This window comes from Lynx canadensis, chromosome F2 (genome assembly GCF_007474595.2).
Source record: "Lynx canadensis isolate LIC74 chromosome F2, mLynCan4.pri.v2, whole genome shotgun sequence".
NCBI lineage: Eukaryota > Metazoa > Chordata > Mammalia > Carnivora > Felidae > Lynx > Lynx canadensis.
In genome coordinates, this window is record NC_044320.2 from 79,719,118 (window position 1) to 79,738,532 (window position 19,415).

A 19,415-nucleotide genomic window follows, 5' to 3' on the forward strand; every position below is an offset into this window, starting at 1 on the left:
AAGGCTTGGTGTATTTGCTCCCATTCAGGCACCATAAAAGAAAAAAAAAAGAAAAAAACAAAATCCTCTCCTTTCATTAACACCACAATGAGACCTCATTTTCACACATACCAAGTAACCAAAATTTCAAAAGACAGAATGACATGGAGTGCTGAGGTGATCTGTAGAAAGAGACCTGAAACCACAGAGTGAAAGGGGCGAAGTGGACAGCCATCTGAAAACCATTTGGCACTGCAAGGAAAGGCTGAACACCCAAGTGTCCCATCCCTATCCGTGTCCCTCCCAGATAATCCCTTCAACGTGCCCCCAGGAGACACGTGCATGGCCACGCTCCTGCCTAGATTTGAAAGCAAAATCTCTGCAAAGATACTTGGGTCTGCAGGGTCACTTGTGTGAGGAGAGTTTTGTATGTCTGTGAGTTTGAGAAAGGGTTACATATTCTTGCTTGACCATTTACATGGTTGGCCTCTGAATCTTCCTTCGGACTAACACGGCATAGAGGAGTTGTGTTCCGAGGAGCATACAAAGACAAAAGTTTGGATGATAACCGGTATTGGTTTTGCAACAGAATAATCTTGCATCAGATCGAATAATCTTTAATGACCTGCATCAGTACTCAATGAAGTGACGTTTACAGTTTTGCATGTTTTGATAGACAATACTGCTAGAAGTAAGGGGGGGAAACGATCGATTAGGTCATGAAAGAATAGTGATGAGAAGATAGAGATCAGGAAGAGATCAGAATGGGGGAAGAAAAGTTGGAATAGAAAAACAGAGAAAAAGGTGGAGAAGCCATTCTTGGTAATATAGACACAGCACTAACGGGGGAGTTTGCTGGATCCCGGAATGCATCCTCTGACCATTTCTGTGCCAGAATCATCCCAGGAGGGACCTTCAGTCTCCATGCTGAGTCTTGCACCCTCCCCTTCAAACAGTTCCAGCTGCAGTTATAAAATCACTAAAGGAAACTCAATAATGCTGTCTCGAAATTCAGCACGGCTTTAGTTCAGAATACTTTTACTTACATATACAAGTGTTTAGTGATTGAATGCTAAATATTTTCACTTACTTAACTCACGTTGATGTTTATAGTGTTTGGGAATGAAAACTTGAATGTGAAGGTATTCTCGAACTGATATATTGAGCTAAAACTCTCAAGATAAAGTGATTTTCTTCAAATAAGTATCACAGAATAGCTTTCAGGAGGGATATAACGTGGCTCACTCTTAAACACCAAGGAGTTGCTGTAAAGTTACATATATACTGGAGAAATTTACCACAGTTGAGAAACTCTATGGCCAGATATTCCTCGAATTGCTACTTACATTGTGCTTTGTGAGGTTTGAAATATTGGTTGCTATTGCTTGTAGCCAGTCAATACAGTCTTCAGCAGAGAGGCACTGAATAATCCCACTGCAGACCCCGTCCACAGCAATGACTTGAAAAGCATTTTGCCTGCAGACATATCAGAACAAATCAGATCAAAACATCGTCTCATTTATCTGTTTGCAACTCGAAATAGAATCTGTGGAAAGGTCTTCTCTTCCACAATACAAATAGAGCTTCAAATCCGTATTTGCGTATTTCTCTTTATAAATATCTCTGAGTTTAAATGGAGCACCAACTATGAACCCAGATGACATATTTTGAATTAGTAGAAAGTTATCTTGAGACTCAGATGCATTCAGAAAAAAACTTGAGTCGTAAAATGGATGTTATATAAATGGAAGCATAGCTAAGACATGTCAGAAGGATTCTTTTCCCAGTTTACCATAAAAATATACATGGACGTTTATTTATTACTTTGGCTGACAGCCTCTCCTCTTCACATCTTTCAATGCATTTCCTGATTTACAATGGAAAGATCAAAAAAAAAAAAGACACACAGATATGAAACACCATATATAAAAATCACCTGACGTCACGAGCTGCAGAATTTTGCTAGGTTGTAAATCATGTTCAGTCTCCGTTTTTTCTTCTCAAAGATGATTTGGACAAGATGTTCATAGCTTCACCTCAGGTGTACATTTTCTCTGAATTTATGTGCATGTCATACATTTTGATAACAACCAAACTTTTCTTTAAAATCCAAAGGCCAGTATAAATATCCTTAGGGCTTTTTTGTTGATGTGTTGTCATTGCTGTTGTTAGAGGAAATTAAATGATGCCATCCTAAATTGTTCACCAAAGTCCTATAGAGTTCAGAGTGGCTCCCTACAGCTTTAATGATTGTTTTTTCTCTGTATCAAGTCCTTGCATATTTAGATATGAGCTTAATGGACAGGAGTTGATAAAAATTTCAAAATGAATGGAAGCTAGCCAAATGGCTTGGGCTTGAGAATTAGTGTGTGGTGCAACATGATACCCTTTGGGAAATGCACAAACTATATTTAAATCTCAGCCAATTATGAAGAAATAGAAAAGGTCTGTAGTTCAGCATTCAAAGGCCTTGTAAATTAATAAATGCATATAGGTACCTTTTCTGTTTTCTGCGTTTTGTAACTAGGCATCTGTGGGTGGTAGGCAGGATTGACTTTCCTAAACAAAGAAAGGACACTCCACAGAGCATAGATCTGGCTCAATTCAGTACCTGTGTCACCTTTTCTTCCCATGACACCAGTCCGTATCTGGGAACTGGGCGCAAGCTAAAGCCTTCACTTCTAAGGCCCTCTGCATCCAAATCACTGACACTTTTAGAGAAATCTGCTCTGATACCCTTGACCAAGCACTTTCAACTGGAACAGGGAAGGGTTCAAGTATGCTTTTCTTTTGTTTTGTTTTCTCTTAAAAATACATGAAAAGACTTCAGAAAGTACAACTATTGTCTGCCTCATTGAAGTAATGTTCTTTTGAATTTGTGACAAGAAAAAATATGCACAGCATGAACAGCATATTATAACTTCACGTCTTTCTTAGCTTTAATTTTGATATTCTGCAGTGAAGAAGACATTTAAAATATCTAGAAAGCTCCACCATCCATGGAAAATGGGAACTAATTTGCGTTTAGAAATATATGTTTCTTTTGGCTCTCTGATTATCATAACCATTGCTTGATTAAAAGCAATGCTAACCATTGCTATGGAGCAATGCTAACCAATCATAACCATTGCTTTGATTAAAAATTAAAGCATGTCCTGAACATATTTGTCCTCTCTGCTTTAAATGAATCATGGCGGCTTTTGATATTTTTAGCTGATTAAAGTTAATACACTTCGATCAAATCTGCAATTTCTGTAATCATATGTTACATAGTCCCTAGAAAGAATAGTTCTGAGGGCCTAATCTTTTATAAATCCAGGCTTATATGTTAACATATATGTCACTTTTTACGTTCTGTTTCAACTTTTCAGAGTGATTTGATGGGAACCCTTTCATGCATTTAAGTGAAGTACTTGAATAGTTTCTTTGCTTATGTATGACCTCTTCCAAAATAGGCTGATCATAAAATTATAGTCTGGGTCATATTTCTGCCCGTTATTGAAATAATGAGAGTATTGACAAATTAGTTCACTTAGTTGTGATACAATTTCCTCTAGAAGAAAATGAGAATCATGTACTTTACAGGTTTAGCAAGTATTTATGGAGTAACTGGTGAGATCCAGATAACTTTCATGTATCACTGAAGCTCCGTGAATAATTTTCCTGTGAATAATCCATTAATATGTGGTCCCGACTGCAATATTTGAGAATGTTTAGTGGACTTAACATCAAGCACTTAGGAAGAACTGTAGTGCTTTTGCCTTTTATTTTTAGCTTTTAGAGAATGCATTTCTTTGACTAGAGATCATCAGGAGGAAAAAAGCTTTTTTGCTTCATCTTATTTGATGGTATACATTTTGAAATCAATAGACTGCATTAACCGCTTATTTGGTATTGTGAGTCATTAAACTTGAACAGTATTTGTAGCAGTCTTGAGGGTACCCAGACAGAATTATGATTCTTAGTATACCCACATGCGTGCACAACACACACGTGCTGAAAAACCAGGTACAATATTAGGGTTAGATAACCTGAAGTTTCAAATTCAGATTAACTTTCCGCTCTCTGCTCAACAGTTTTATATTTTTCTAAGGATTCTGGGTCATTGCTCTGGCAATGAAAATTATTCTCAAACTGTGCTGAATTTCAATGCGTTTTTTAAAAATACAAGCTTAGTTTCCCTTCGTGTGAACAATATTCTGCTGACTACAAAGTTCGTACATAATTCTCAATATAACTTATGTGCATATAAATTTACACACATGTCTGATTAACACTGTTAATAGTTCACATTTTGACGCACTGGTGAATCTACCTCATGAAGGCATATGTAGGAAGACGTTAAATTTGTGAGGAGGGAACAGGAGAAAACAGAGACAGAAGGCACTTCAAAGCACAAAGACTGAGAACCACAGACACCGAAATACAGCAGTGTGGAGTGGCTGGATAGACACATCCATGAGGAAGACGGCGGATCAGCATGGAAAAGCAGGCAGGTTGAGAACAGGAGGGTTATGTATGCAGGGCAGGGGGCTCAGAGTTCCCAGAGGGCAACTATCCGACTTTCTATAGAGGGCGACCAGTATTAAGACTGCTAAAGAGGGATATGATATGGAACTGAAATAAAGTGCTCATCAGAGTGAAAAAGAAAGCAATTAGCTCAAGGGCTTTATAAAGGCATTAGAAAGACCGTGACACTTTTTTAAAAATGGAATTTGAGGAAGAGAGAATCAAAATTACTTCAGAGTTTTGGATCTCACTGGTCGAAGGGTTTCGATGCACAAGAGAAGGGAAAGCATTCAGATAGGAGATAGTTCATCCAAAAGCAAATAGGGACATGTTGAGAGAAACGTGGGCTGTTTGGTTTGGACGAAGTGCATATGGAGAAGCGACAGGTCATGTAGTTGGCCATAAAGTAAAGCCTGATCATTAAGAGCTTTGCAAAGCATTTCTACCTAATCCTGAAAAGTCAGGGGGAGCCAATGGAAACACTCAAGGATTGGAAGGAAAGCTCCTGTTTGTATAGATCTCTCTGTGGTGGTTAAGAAGATGGGAAAAGATGATAATAAAGCCAAGAGGGATGTAGGAGGGCATTGCAATACTCAGGGTGAACAATGATACGAATCTGCTTCCAGAGAGTGGTTTTTGTACACCAGGAGAGAACATTGACTCAGACTGTGTTGAAAAGAGGCCATTTACTTGATTTGGTACTTAATTATTTGGGGGGGGGGGTGGTAAAGGAAAGGAAAAAAAAATTAAAAGCACTTAAGTTAGTGATTACATCAATTTGTTCTATTTCTTGTTGAGTTCAATTCACATTCACCAAGTTCAGGATTATTTCTGCTCTGGGCATGCTACCTTGGTTGAATGCCTCATCAGGGCTTTTATTGTTCAGGTTCAAAACCTTAACTTTTGGGGGAAATACATGAGGAACTCTCCCAAACCATTTTGTTACCTATTTTCCAAGGTTTAGATAGCCAATTCGTTTCATGATTTGAAACACAATAACTCATCATTACCTAAACAAGCCCTGCAATTTTATGCAACTATGTCGTCCCCTCCCCAGTATTCCTCTTGTCTAAAAAACTCTTCTGTTGTCTCGCTCCATTTATTACCTGCAAAGTTATTGCAAATCACTTAATTCTATGTAACGTTCTGACCTCTAATTTCTCTGGGTGTAAAATAAAGATAGAACATTTGTCCCTCATCTCTTGCATTTTTAAGACTTTTTTAAAGAGCAGTTTTAGGTTCACAGCCAAACGTAGGGGAAAGTACAGAGATTTCCCATATATTCCCTGCCCAATATCAACATCCCTCAACTAGATGCTACATTTGCTACAGTTGATGAACCTCGAGTGACACATCGTTAGTACCCAAAGTCCATATTTTACATTAGGGTTCACTCTTGGATCTGCATTCTGTGTGTTTGGACAAAGGTATGATGGCATGTATCCATTCATAATAACATCATACAGAGTATTTTCACTGCATTAAATATCCTCTCTGCTCAGCTTCTTAATTTCTTCCCCTATCTGCCTCTCACACCCCTACCCCAGCAACCGTTAGTCTTTTTACTGTCTCCATAGTTTTACCTTTTCTAGAATGTCTGTCATATGGTTGGAATCACACAGCATGTAGGCATTTCAGATTGACTATTTCATTTAGTAATATGCATTTATGGCACTCTCATGTCTTTTCGTGACTTGATAGTCCATTTCCTTTTAGTTCTGAATAATATTCCATTATCAGGAATATATAGCTTATATATCCATCCACCTGAAGGATATCTTGCTTCCAAGTTTTGGAATTATGAATAAATCTTCTATAAACACCTGTGTGCAGGTTTTTGTATGGACATAAGTTTTGTCTCCAAGAAATGGAGGAGAAATATGGATATGAAATATCCAAGTACCAAGAAATATGATTATTGGATCGCATGGTAAGAATTATGTTTCGTTTTGTAAGAAACTGCCGGATGACTTCCGAAGCGGCTGGACCATAGTGAGTTCCCACCAGCAGTGAATCAGTTCCTAGAGTCCCACATCCTCCTTAGCATTTAGTGTTGTCACTGTCTTGGGTTCTGGTCATTTTGATGGGTATGCTGGCATCACATTGTTGTTTTAATTTGCATTTCCCCAATAACATATGATGTGGGGTATCTTTTCATGCCTTTACTTTCCCTTTGCATATTTTCTGTGGTGAGGTGTCTGTTAACGTTTTTGGCCTACTTTTTTAGTGGGGTTGTTTGTTTTCTTATTGTTGAGTTTTAAGAGCTGCATTTTTCTTCCTTCCTCCTTCCTTCCTTCCTTCCTTCCTTCCTTCCTTCCTTCCTTCTCCCTCCCTCTCTCCTTTCTTTCTTTCTTTCTTCTTCCTTTCTTTCGTTTCTGTGTAACAATCTTTTGTCTTTTGCAAATATTTTCTCCCAGTCCATAGCTTCTCTTCTCATTCTACTGACATTATCTTTTGTAGACATAAATTACTAATTTTAATGGAGTCTAGCTTATCAATTCTTTCTTTCACAGGCCATGCTTTCAGCGTTGCATCTAAAAATCATCACCGCACCCAAGTTTATCCAGGTTCTTGCCTCTGTTACCTTCCCAAATTTTTGTAGTTTCATACTTTACATTTAGCTCTCTGATCCTTTTTGGGTTGATTTTTAGGAAAGGTATAAGGTCCCTGTCTAGATTCATTATTTTGCATATGGGTGTCCAGTTGTTGCAACACCAGTTGTTGAAAAGACTCTGTTCTCCATTGTGTTGTCTTTGCTTCTTTGTCAACATCGGTTGACTGTGTCCCTTGGAGTCTATTTCTGGGCCTTCTATTCTGTTCCATTGATCTATCTGTCTATTATTTTGCAGTACCACACCATCTGGATTATAACAGGTTTCGCTAAGTCTTGAAGTCAGGCAGTATCAGTTGTCTAACTGTTCTTGTTCTTGAATATTGCATCGGCTATTCTGGGCTCTGACTCTTTGAAGAAAAAAAAAATCACAAAATAACCTGCTAGGATTTTGACTGAAATTGCATGGAATCTAAAGATCAAGTTAGGAACAATAGGCTTTTGACAATATCAAGATTTCCTATAGATGAACATGGAATATCTCTCCATTGATTTAATTCTCCTTTGATTTTGTTCACCACAGTTTTGTAGTTTTCCTCGTATAGATTCATATGCATATAATATATATTATATATGTATATTCATTCATACTTGCTGTTATCACTTACTAGTTACACACATTTTTTGTCGATTCTTTTTTATTTTCTACATAGATTATCATGCCATCTGCAAACAAAGCAGATGTTTTATTTTTTTCTTCCTAATCTATCTTTTCTTTTCTTTTCTTTATTTTAGCAATCCATTGCTTTTGATAACTTAAGATATGGTTGTCATTCAAGACAGTTACAATGCCAGACATAAATCCTGACATTTTTTGTTCTTTGACTATAATCTTTTCCTTTCCATCACCACTTAATTATCTTATTCTTTTTCATCTTTTTTAACCCTTCCAATTGTATTTGTCCATAAATCCATTCAGCATATATTTGTATTCCTCCCCAGACTGAGTTCTCTGTTCATCCATATCAATTGTGTTTTTCCCCGTCCCAGAAATTCCTGCTGTTTTCCTCCAGCTGTTCTACCTTATGAATTACCAGCACTCAATAACTTCAATGTAACTAAATGTAAAGCTTTTTCTTCCTAATGTGTCAGACATCCCTGGAGAAGTTAATAATTTGTGCAAAGGAGTCTCGATGCAATTGGTTTGGTTATCAGGACCCTTAGTACCTCTGACCTACTTTGCTATCTTTCTACCCTCACTGCATTATATACATTGCAGATTCTCTGGCTTATGTAGCAGTCATCTCATCTTATTTATCTCACACAACTGGACAATCCTGTTCCTTGTAACATCTCCCCCATAGTTTGTCTTTCTTCAGTTTGTGAATCCTGCCTTTCTTTATGTCATTCCGAAAAGATACTCTTGAGTTCCAACTCTTGAATATATCTGGTACCTTTTGTTAAAATTTTAAGGGTTTGGGAAATATATCTTTTTTTTTTTTAATTTTATCAATCAGAAATCTTTCATCTACACCTAAAACTTACTGGGATATACTCTTTTAAGGGTTATTGCTTATTCATTTTTTCAATTTTCTAGAGATACTCAAGTTCACTGGGACTCTATCCTTCTCTGGTTATAGAAAATGTTAAAATGTAATTGTTAGGTTTGTATCATTGAAGTATCAATAAGTATGTCATAAACGTGAGAAATGAAATAAGTAGGGAATATACGACAAGATAACTTTCCCTAGGCTGAAAAAACTATGCAAAGTTGGTCCAGAGTCATCCAAAAGAAGTTTTAGCTTTTCCAGAGAGAGAGAGAGAGAGTTATCTATCATTTTTTTAAACACCTTATCCATTTTATTATTTATTTATTTATTTATTTACTTATTTATTATTTTTATTATATTTTTTTCTTTGAGAGAGAGAGAATCTAAAGCAGGATGCACACTCAGCACAGAACCCGACATGGGGCTCTACCCCATGACCCTGGGATCATGACCTGAGTCATAATCAAGAGTCGGACACTCACCAGACTAAACCACCCAGGCTCCCCAAGAGAGTTATATGTCTTGAAGAAGTTATTGCACTTTCTCCCTTAACCCCACAGGACAATTTTGTAGGAAGAGGTATTAGAAGGGGTTATGGAGCGCACAAGATTGCCAGTTGACACACAAGCTAGACCCAGGCTATCGAAGGCTCCTTACCCCCTGCCTTGTCCTAGGAATGTACGTTCTGCCCACCATTCTCTCAGTGAGAACTGTTCCAGGGATATCGCCTTGAGAAAGTAAGGTGTTGTTGAAACCATCTGGATGGTATGCATGACTGAACTCAATTAAAGCCTGCATATCAACTTTAAGATTCTGTTGGGTGGGTGCAGAGATCTATTCATTTTGCAGCCACCCAAGACAAACCTCATAAGTAAGTTCCTTTTCTTATTAAACCTGCCAGCCACCAATTTGGAGTGGTCTTCCTCTTTCTTAGGTCTTTCCTTGCCCTTCATGTAAGGGGGCCAGTTTGTAAACCAAGGGTGAGGAAGTGGAGTATATATGAAGATTGTGCTAGACAAAGGGATACTTGTATGGCTCATGGACAGGTGAAATCAAGTAAGATCTTAATGTTAATCATTTTTTGAAAATCATAGGTTGTTCCTGGTTTACATGAAGCACAGTCCTTGTAGACCTGTTGGCCTATCCGTGAAAATGGAAGAGTCAAGCAGTTCAGTCACACTGGATCCATGTGTATGGGACCCCATGTAACAGGAGAACAATGGAATAGGAAGGGTAATGATACACCCAAATGGAGCTATTTCACTTCTAGCCTCTCTGGTATTGACTCCTTCTCCTCAGTCAGTAACCATGACTTGACCATGATGTGCCTTGAATTTCATGTCCCTCTTTCCCCCTTCATCATGTTAGCATACCCTTTACACTGTTTCCCTTTCTTTACTGTCAATATTCTTCTTATAACCAACTATTTTTCAATCCAATTCACTCCAGAAATGATTCCAGCCTATGTCACTCCAAAATTAATCACTTTTTGAGTCCTTTCAGTATTTCTTTTCTGTAGTTGGTACAACCAACACTCTCTTCACCTTAAAACCCTGTTTACAATATATTCTGTTTTTATAGTATTATAGTTAGGCCTCTTCTTCCCACTATTTATCTTTTCTATTTTATGCAATCACCTGTTCTGCTTCCTCCTGAGATCCCCTAAACTATACATTCCTAGAAAGTCCCAACCTTCAATGAGCAATCATGAACTGAGTGTAGACTTGAGCTACATTCATATTTGTCCTTATCATTACAATTCATTTGATAAGACTCTTGCATGGTGAACGAAAGTTCTCACAATCCCCATCCTTGTTCTCTGCTTGGATACTAAACTTCATATGTAGATGCCTAAAAAAAAAAAATGGCACCAACTCAAATATCCTCACCTCAGAAGAAAAAGGCTGAGCACTCTCAGAAAGGCAAGAGTGATTCTGCTGGAATCCATTTAGAAACCCATTGGAATTTCTAAATGTAACCATGTAAATCGAGAGACTTTATTTCACTGCTATTGATTTCCATACTGTTTGAAAAGCATGCAGTAGATGATAGTCCTGCTCAAAAACAGAGAGATGGAATTCCTCCTCATTAAAACGAATTTAATAAGCATTTATTGAGTGCTTTTGAGCCATAAAGCATACTAAGCACTGAATGATACATGGAGATAAATACTATTTTTCTAAAATTCAAATATATATAGTACATAATATACATATAAAATTATATACTCAATATATTCAATTTTCTCATATAAGGAAAATTAAGCATAATTAAAAATAGACAAAATTCCCACAACCTCTACTTCCCATTCTAATACCCCAACATTACAATTTTCTGCAACATTATGACACTTCAGAATTGAAATCTGATATATATATTTCTAAATCAGGGTCATTACCATAGATGAACATAAACTGTTCTATCACTGATAAAACCATTGTGACGTTTTAATTCATGCCTACACAGTAGTAGATGACAGTGACACAACTTTGTTGCAATTAAATATGAGAGGTGTTTTATCACTGAAGTTAAAATTATGGGCCTTGGCAAAACCAACCTACAAATAACATCCCAGGTTTTGAACCAAGATAAATAATTTCCTATATTTGTCATCATTGGCCAGTAATTTATCCTTTTTTTTTTCTCCTCACTCTTGAAATTGCCACTGGCCTGTGAGCTCCTTCAGGGAAAGAAGCAAACACAACACCTCCTCTTACAGACATTAAATCAATATTTATTGAGTGAATGAATGAACAATAAATTAGCTCTTGAATCTGAATTGCTGTGCAATCCACTCTGAATAGTGCTATGTTTATAACTGCTTATTACTGTAATATTTATTGAGTGTAATTAATTCAATTGCTAAAAGCAGCTGATGTATTGTGGCACCATAAAAATAAAAACGTAGTGAGTCATCTGGACTCATCCAAACAAGTTATTTTTTCTCATAAATTGTTTAGCTAAGTGATTCCACATCATGTAAGTGTATAATTTTTTTAAAGCAAAAACAAAACAAAACACATGTATTAAATATATATATATATATATCATTAATAGAAATATTAAGAGAGTTGTTAAAGCAGAAGAAAAATAAAACCAAAAGAAGAAACAAATAAAAACAGGAAGATTAAAAGTAGGATGCATTTGAAGAGTTACATGAAAATAATAATATAATATCTTGAGTAATTTAAAATACATGTATAATTAAAATCATATCAGAAATATGTCCATCGATAGGGAAGGAAAAAAGGAGTTAAAGTGTTCTAAGTTTTTAACATTTTCTTAAGAAAGAAAATTAGTAAATGGTATTAAACTCCAATAACCATGCGTGTATGGTACTACAGTCTGAAGGTTTGTGTCCTCTGCTTCCCCACGCCCAAACTTTACATGTTGGAATCTTAATGACTAATGTGATGGCAGTGGTAGGTGGAACCTTTGGGAGATGCTTAAGCCATGAGAGTGGAGCGCTCGTGAATGAGATTAGTGTTTTATAAAAGAAGCTTCAGAGAAATCCCTAGCTCCTTCCACCTTGTGTGGACACAGAGAGAAGACGACATATTTGAATGAGGAAGAGGGCCTTCATCATAGAATTCTACCATGATGGTAACTTGATCTTGGATTTCCAGCCTCCAGAACAGCGTGAGAAATAAATTTCTGCTGTTTATAAGTCACCCAGTCTGTGGTATTTTGTTATTGTAGCTTTGATGGTCTATGATATATGGTGTAATGTTTAGGCAACAGCTAAAACAAACAAAAAAGGATATATATGTGTATACACACACACACACACACACACACACAGATATATATGTCAATATTATAGAGGAAACAAAAATAATAAAAAGAAATATATAATTGTTCCAAAAATGTTTTAAAGATAAAGGGAATAAAATACAGAAACTAGTGTGTTGAGACAAAGAACTCTCTTCTTGAATATAAATAAAACTCTCAAACCTGAAGAGTAAAAAAATAAGTTAATTACAATATAGTCAAAGGACAAAAGAAATTTCACCAGAAAGGATTTTGTGGACAAGGAAGCACATGAAAAGAAGTTCAACATCATTAGAACACACAAATTCATGTCACAAAGATACATTGCTACATACCTATCAGAATGCAAACTAAAAAGATGGCAACAATACCAAATATTGGCAAAGATGTAGAGAAACTAAATCATGCATGCAATGCTGGTGGGAATTTAAAATGGTACAGCCATTCTAAAAAACAATGTACCTATTTCTTACCAAACTAAATATACTGTTAGCACACAAGTCAACAATTGAGCTCTTGAGCATTTCCCCAAAGAAACGAAAATGTATGTTCACATAAAAATGTATACACAAATGTTCATAGCATTTTAATTTAGAATAGCCCAAAACTGGAACAACCCAGATATCCTTCAAGGAGTGAATATTTTTAATGTAGTATATCCATACCATGGGATACTATTAGAAATTAACAACAAATGAGCAGTAGAAAAATGCAACAACTTGGAAGAATTACTAGAGAATGATGCTGAGTAAGAAAATTCAGTCCATTAAGTTTTCAAAATGTAAGATTCCATTTAGATAATATTCTTAAAATGACATAATAATTGAGGTGAAGAACAGATTAATAAGTTGTCAGAGGTCAGGGACATGCTGGGGTAGGATGGATATGACATGGTTACAGAAAGGTAACAGAAAGGTTCTTACAGTTCTCTTGGAGCAATTCTTGTTTGCGACTATGATGGTGGATAAGAGAATGTGAACATGAGAACAAATTCTGTAGAATTACACAACACACACAGACGTGCGCGCGCACACACACACACATGTGAATTTTGAATGAGTGGTGGATTTTATCCATTTCCTGAACGTGGTATGGGACTACAGCTTTGCAAGAAGTTACACCATTTGGGAAAATGAGTAAGGGGTAAAGAGAATCTCTATTTCTTACAACTATATGTGAAAATGCAGTTATCTCAAGATAAAATGTTTAATCATAAAAAACAAAAAAAAAATGAAAGTGTTGAACAGAAAACAAATACTAAGATGGTAGATGTAATCCAACTAGAAGATCAAGGTTGTTATTTTGAATTAAAAAAAAGAAATACAAGAAAAAATATATACAGCTTAGAAAGGACACATTTTGAAGAGTAAGACTAATCAAAGTTGAAAGAAATGGATAAAAGAATATATAACGTAAATATTCGCCAGTAGTTCTTTGGTGTAATTCTTGAAAACAAGAAATAGTTTCAGAGATATAGGATATTTCATAATGATAAAAGGGTGATATATCAAAAAGTCATAAAGTTCTAAATCTATTTATATCAAATAATATAAAGTTAAATGTATACAGTAAATATTGACATACTAAAAGAAGAAACACACAGAGCTGCCATCACAGTGGGAGACTGAAATGCACTTTCTCAATATCTCATACAATAAACAGACAAAAACACCATTAATGATAACACCATTAATGATACAGAGGATCAGAACCCTTAGTGAAAAAATATGACCTAGTTAAAATACGTATGATACTGCACTAAAGAAAATGACAGCACACATTCTTTCAAATGCATATGGAATGTTTGCCAAAACTATTCATATACTGGGTGGAATCAAGTCTCAATAAGTATCAAAGGATTGAAATTATTCAGCATGAAATTATATAGGAAAGCAATAACAAAAGAGATAAGTATAAAATCCTAAAATATTCTGAAATCCTGCAACACACTTTTAGACAGTCCACATGTCAAAGAAATAATTGTAACAAAAATTAGAAAATATTACTAAATGAATACTAAAAAAAAAAAATCCATGAATATCAACACTTGTGGATTTCCAATTCTGGCTAAGGCAGAATGGCCCCATTCCTCCCAAATGCTCCTTAACAAACCAACAAACATTGGACATAGTCCAAAAACAAGTATAGATGGTCCACGAAAGGTAAAGGATAAGACTGATGGCCTAGGACCTAGGGACTTGAGGAATAACAAGGTGGTAAGTCTCACGGGGTTTCTTAATTGCCTCCCATACATCCTAGACTGGGTGCTCTAGAAGTCTGCAATCCAGAATCACTAACAGCAAGACCAAAAACAAACAAACAAACAAAAAAATGGTTCCAGGAAAGTCTGTTCTCCCTAAAGGACTGAGACATGAGTGGGCCAACTGCACTCAATCTTTTTGGCAACATGTCCTAACTCAATCAAGCATCAAGAGAGCCAGTGTTCCCTTTTCCCAGGTTTCAGCAGGGCCAAGCACGGGGTTGTCTTCCACGCATCCTCTAATTGTCCCAGCTGGTGGTGCCCCAGGGGACGAGCAGGAAGCTGATCCTCACCTAGAAGAAGCAGGCAGCATTCCCATTTCCCTTGGGGTAATGTCAGCGGGGTCAGCGGGGTCCAGTGGGAAGCTCAATCCCCACACCCACCCTGTGGCAATTAAACTGAGTGAGGTGGTGTAAGATGGGGTGAATCAGTACTCTGCCTCTCCTCCATGCTGACTACCATGGCTCGGCAGGAAGCTCAGCCTCCACTCCTACCTGTCATCACCAAGGCGCAGTGAGGTGATGGGAGGGAGGCCTCCTTCCCTCGGCTTTCCCTCCGTCTCCTCCTGCCGGTCAGCAGGCTCTCACCATGGAGAGCGATGCTTCTAGCAACGTCCTGTAGCTACAAAGCCACAAACATCAGCCCCACTCACCCACCCTCCCAGGGGGAAGCAGGGCCAACCAGGGAGATAAGTTGACACCCCACTCGAGGGCGATGTGTGATGGGGGTGGCATCTGACTTTCACCAGGATTTAGGGAGCGCGACTGAGGGGTGTGACAGACCTGCACTCCAGTCATCTTCATCGAGGCAGTATGAGCTGGCATTCAGGGAGCGTAACACACACACCCATCCAGCCCTCACACTACACGGCAACAAAGGGGTTGCCTGCTGGGAAAAGGAGACTATAGAGAATCCAGAATCTCATAATTTAATGTGCAAAAAGTCCAGGATGAAATCTGTAAAAAAATCACTGGTTTTGCCAAAGTCAGGAAAATCACAACTTTAATGAGAGGAGATAATCCAAAGACACCAATACTGAGAGGAATAAGGTGTTTAAATTATCTGAAAAGTATTTTAACGTAGTCATCATAAGAGTGCTTCAAGAGCAATCGCAAGTGCTCTCGAAACAAATAAAAAATAGAGAATTTCAGCCAGAAAAAGAATATGTAGACACACACACACACACACACACACACACACACACACAAATGGACATGATAAAACTGAAAAACACACCACCACCAACAAAAAAATCATGCTGAAGGGGCTCAATAGCAGAATGGAAACTAAGAGGATAGAATCAGAGAATTTAGGGGCACCTGGGTGGCTCAGTTGGTTAAGCATCTGACTTCGGTTTAGTTCATGATCTCACAGTTCATGAGTTCTAGCCCCAAGTCAGGCTCTGTGCTGATAGCTCAGAGCCTGGAACCTGCTTCAGATTCTGTGTCTCTCTCTCTTTCTGCCCCTCCCCGACTTATACTCTCTCTCTCTCTCTCTCTCAAAAATAAATAAAACATTAAAAAAAATAAAAATAAAAGAATCAGAGAACTTAAAGATAGATCAATAGAATTTTCCCATTCTGTATAGCAGAAAGAAAATTGACTTAAAACCAGAAGAATAGGGGGCACCTGGGTGGCTCAGTTGGTTAAATGTCCAACTCTTGATTTTGGCTCGGGTCACAATCTCATGGTTCTTGAGAACCACATCAGGCTCCATGTTGACAGAGTGGAGGCTGCTTGGGATTCTCTCTCTCTCTGCCCCTCCCCCGCTCAAACTTTTTCTCTCTCAAAATAAATAAACTTTCAAAAAGAAATATTAATTTTCAGGGATCTGTAGAAGAACAATGCAAGATCTAACATTGTATCAACAAAGTGACAGAAGGAGAGAGGAGGGACTGGGACCGAGAAAGCATTTAAAGAAATGACATCCACAATTTGCTGAAGGTCACAAACATATAGATTTAAGAAGTTGAGTGAAGCCAGGAGAGAATTAACCCAAAGAAATCCATGCAAAGACACATTACAATTAAACTTCTGAAAACAAAAACAAAAACAAATAATAAAAGAAAAAAAAACAAAAATAAAACTTTGAAAACAGCAAGAGAGAAAGAACATATTATTCACAGGGAAGCACCAATTTGAATGCCCAAGGAGGTGCAAAGGCAGTGCACAGCATTTTTCAGATATAAGGCAAGAATTATCAACTCCGATTTCTATATCCAGGGAAACTATCCTTTGGAATGAAGATAAAATAAAGAGATATTCTCAGACAAAGGAAATTAAGAGAATTTGATGTTATTAAACTACCTTTAAAGAAGGGCTAAGAAAACACTTTGTAAGTAGGAAGGAAATGGTAACAGAAGGCTTAGAACTTTAAATAACTTTCCATTAAGTTTTTAAGATAATTTCTGATGACTGAAGCTAAAACCATAATGTCACCTGATATGGTGCTTGATATCTGTATAAGTAATTAAGATAATTATACTTACAAAGTAGGGGGGATTCAGGAAACTAAATGGAAGTAATGTTTCTGTACGTCATTCAAAGTGATAAGTCATCAATACTTGTGATGTGAATCTGTATGTATATTTTAGTGCCTTGAGCAACCACTCAGAAAACTATACCAAGTGATACACTCAAAAGCAATGTAAATAAATCAAGATATAATCCTGAAATTTGTGAGTATAGCTAAAGCAGACTTTGATGGAAATGTGCACTGCTGACTACATATATTAGCAAAGAAAGTCTGAAAAATTAATGATCACACCAAAGGTTGCCAAACTATGGCCTATAGATCAAATGTAGCCTGCCACCTTTTTTATAAATAAAGTTTTATTGGAATCCAGCCATACCCATTCATTTATATAATGTCTGTGGCCGTTTTCATGAAACAAAGGCAGAATTCAGTAGTTGTGCCAGAGATATTAAGGCCTTTCAAGGCCTAAAATATTTACTATACCACTTGTTACAGAGAAGTTTCTGGATCCCTAGAACATCCAACTCAAGAAACTAGAACAAAAAGTCAAGCCTAAGAACTTATGGAATGAAAGCAATCAAGAAAGAAGCAGAAACTCATTATTTATAATACATACACATAATGAAGAGCTTCAACAAAACCCCAGATTAGGCTTTTGAAAAAATAAATGAACAAAAGTTACAACCCCATGGCAAAAACGACCAAGACAAAAAGAGAGGAAAATATTCAAGAATGAAAAGGACATCACTTATTTAAAAAGATAATAATATGAGAATAGTATCAAGTACCTGAAGATAAATCTTGCTATCTAAAAGAACTATATAATTTCCTTGAAAAAAGTAACATTAAAACTAAGATAAATAAACAAAACCCAGTAAAACCGTATCCATTAAGGACACTGAATCCATTATAGCAAGTTAGTAGCAGAGTCAGGGCATTAACTGGATGTCTTTTATCATCAGATTCATAAATGTTTGAGTTACACTATTGATTTTTTTTTTTTTTTAGTTCTTCTTGCTACCATTAGAAATGGGCTGCGAATAAAAATCATAAGCCATATGATGTTAAAAGTTTGGTTGCAGGCCTCTTTTCAGTGAACAGAAAATCAGAACTCACTGGCGTGAACTCACCGACTCAAGTCTGTCCCAGGCACATACTGAGAGAAACGTGAATGAAGCAGTGGGATCAGCCTAAGGTCACACCATCGTTTTTCCCATCTCAAGCCTGGAGATGTTGGCCAGGACGAACATGACAACGTGTCCTGAAAGAATACAAACAATCAGTATTGGTTTTTTCTTTTTTTTTTTTTTTCATTTCTGTGTTTTGAGTTCCTATGTTATGAATACTTTCCATTTGATGGATCGTTTTTTCCCCCTAAATAATCAAAAGACATTTATAGAATGCCTCAGAAAGGAATCCATATTCGTCACCAATAAATTTGTATTTTTAACTTCCTTATTAACGGGATTATATAAGAAAATGAGGAGGGAATAATGGAGATGAAGAATGGCAGGGAAAGCCTATGAAAAAATGGAGTGGGGAGAAGGGAGAAAAAAATAAAAGGGTGACAGAACTCAATTCATTCAAGAATGGAAATATGGGACAAGTTACAAGGAAGTAATGAGTGACAAATATAAGAATAAGTTGTCGTTCATTCAATTACCCAATATTTTCTGAGTATTGGCTAAGTGCTAAACAGTGTTATACATGCTCGTAATTTATCAGTTACTTGTAAATATTTTTGAGTAGAATGAATTTCTTATAAAACAACTTTTAAAAACTACTCAAGGAAATCTCTGTCCAGTGTTTTAACTTCATTTATAAAATGTTTGTATGTTCTTATATTGTTTTAAATTGATGTTAAATCAACCACTGCTGGTTTAAAATTACATGTATTTTAAGTTTCATTAAACAGCTGGGTCTTTTGGGGTTCCTGGGTGGCTCAGTCGGTTGAGCGTCTGACTTCGGCTCAGGTCATGATCTCGCGGTCCGTGAGTTCGAGCCTCACGTCGGGCTCTGACAGCTCAGAGCCTGGAGCCTGCTTCAGATTCTGTCCCCCTTTCTCTCTGCCCCTCCCCGACTCATGCTCTGTCTCTGTCTGTCTCTCTTTCTCTGTCTCTCTGTCTCTGTCAAAAATAAATAAACATTAAAAAATTAAAAAAAAAAAGAAGTTTGGGTCTTTTTCCTTATGTATAGAAGAAACATATATTTGAATAAAATTTGGGCTTTTCACACTTGATGATGATCCACGCTTCTTTCATTATTTCAGCTTTACTTTACAATTTCTTCCTGGCAGCAGTACCTGGAATAATCTTGATAT

The 19,415-nt window shown here is 36.8% G+C and overlaps 1 protein-coding gene across 1 annotated transcript in view; it reads right to left on the bottom strand.

Annotated features, from left to right (window-relative positions):
* Positions 1-19,415, bottom strand: part of SNTG1 (syntrophin gamma 1) — a 310,753-nt gene that overhangs the window by 180,712 nt on the left and 110,626 nt on the right. The window contains exons 13-14 of the mRNA XM_030303901.1: positions 18,226-18,356; positions 1,326-1,455 (exon numbers count right to left, since the gene is read on the bottom strand). Of these exons, the coding sequence (XP_030159761.1) occupies positions 1,326-1,455; positions 18,226-18,356 (261 nt within the window). The remainder of the gene's footprint in view (positions 1-1,325; positions 1,456-18,225; positions 18,357-19,415) is intronic.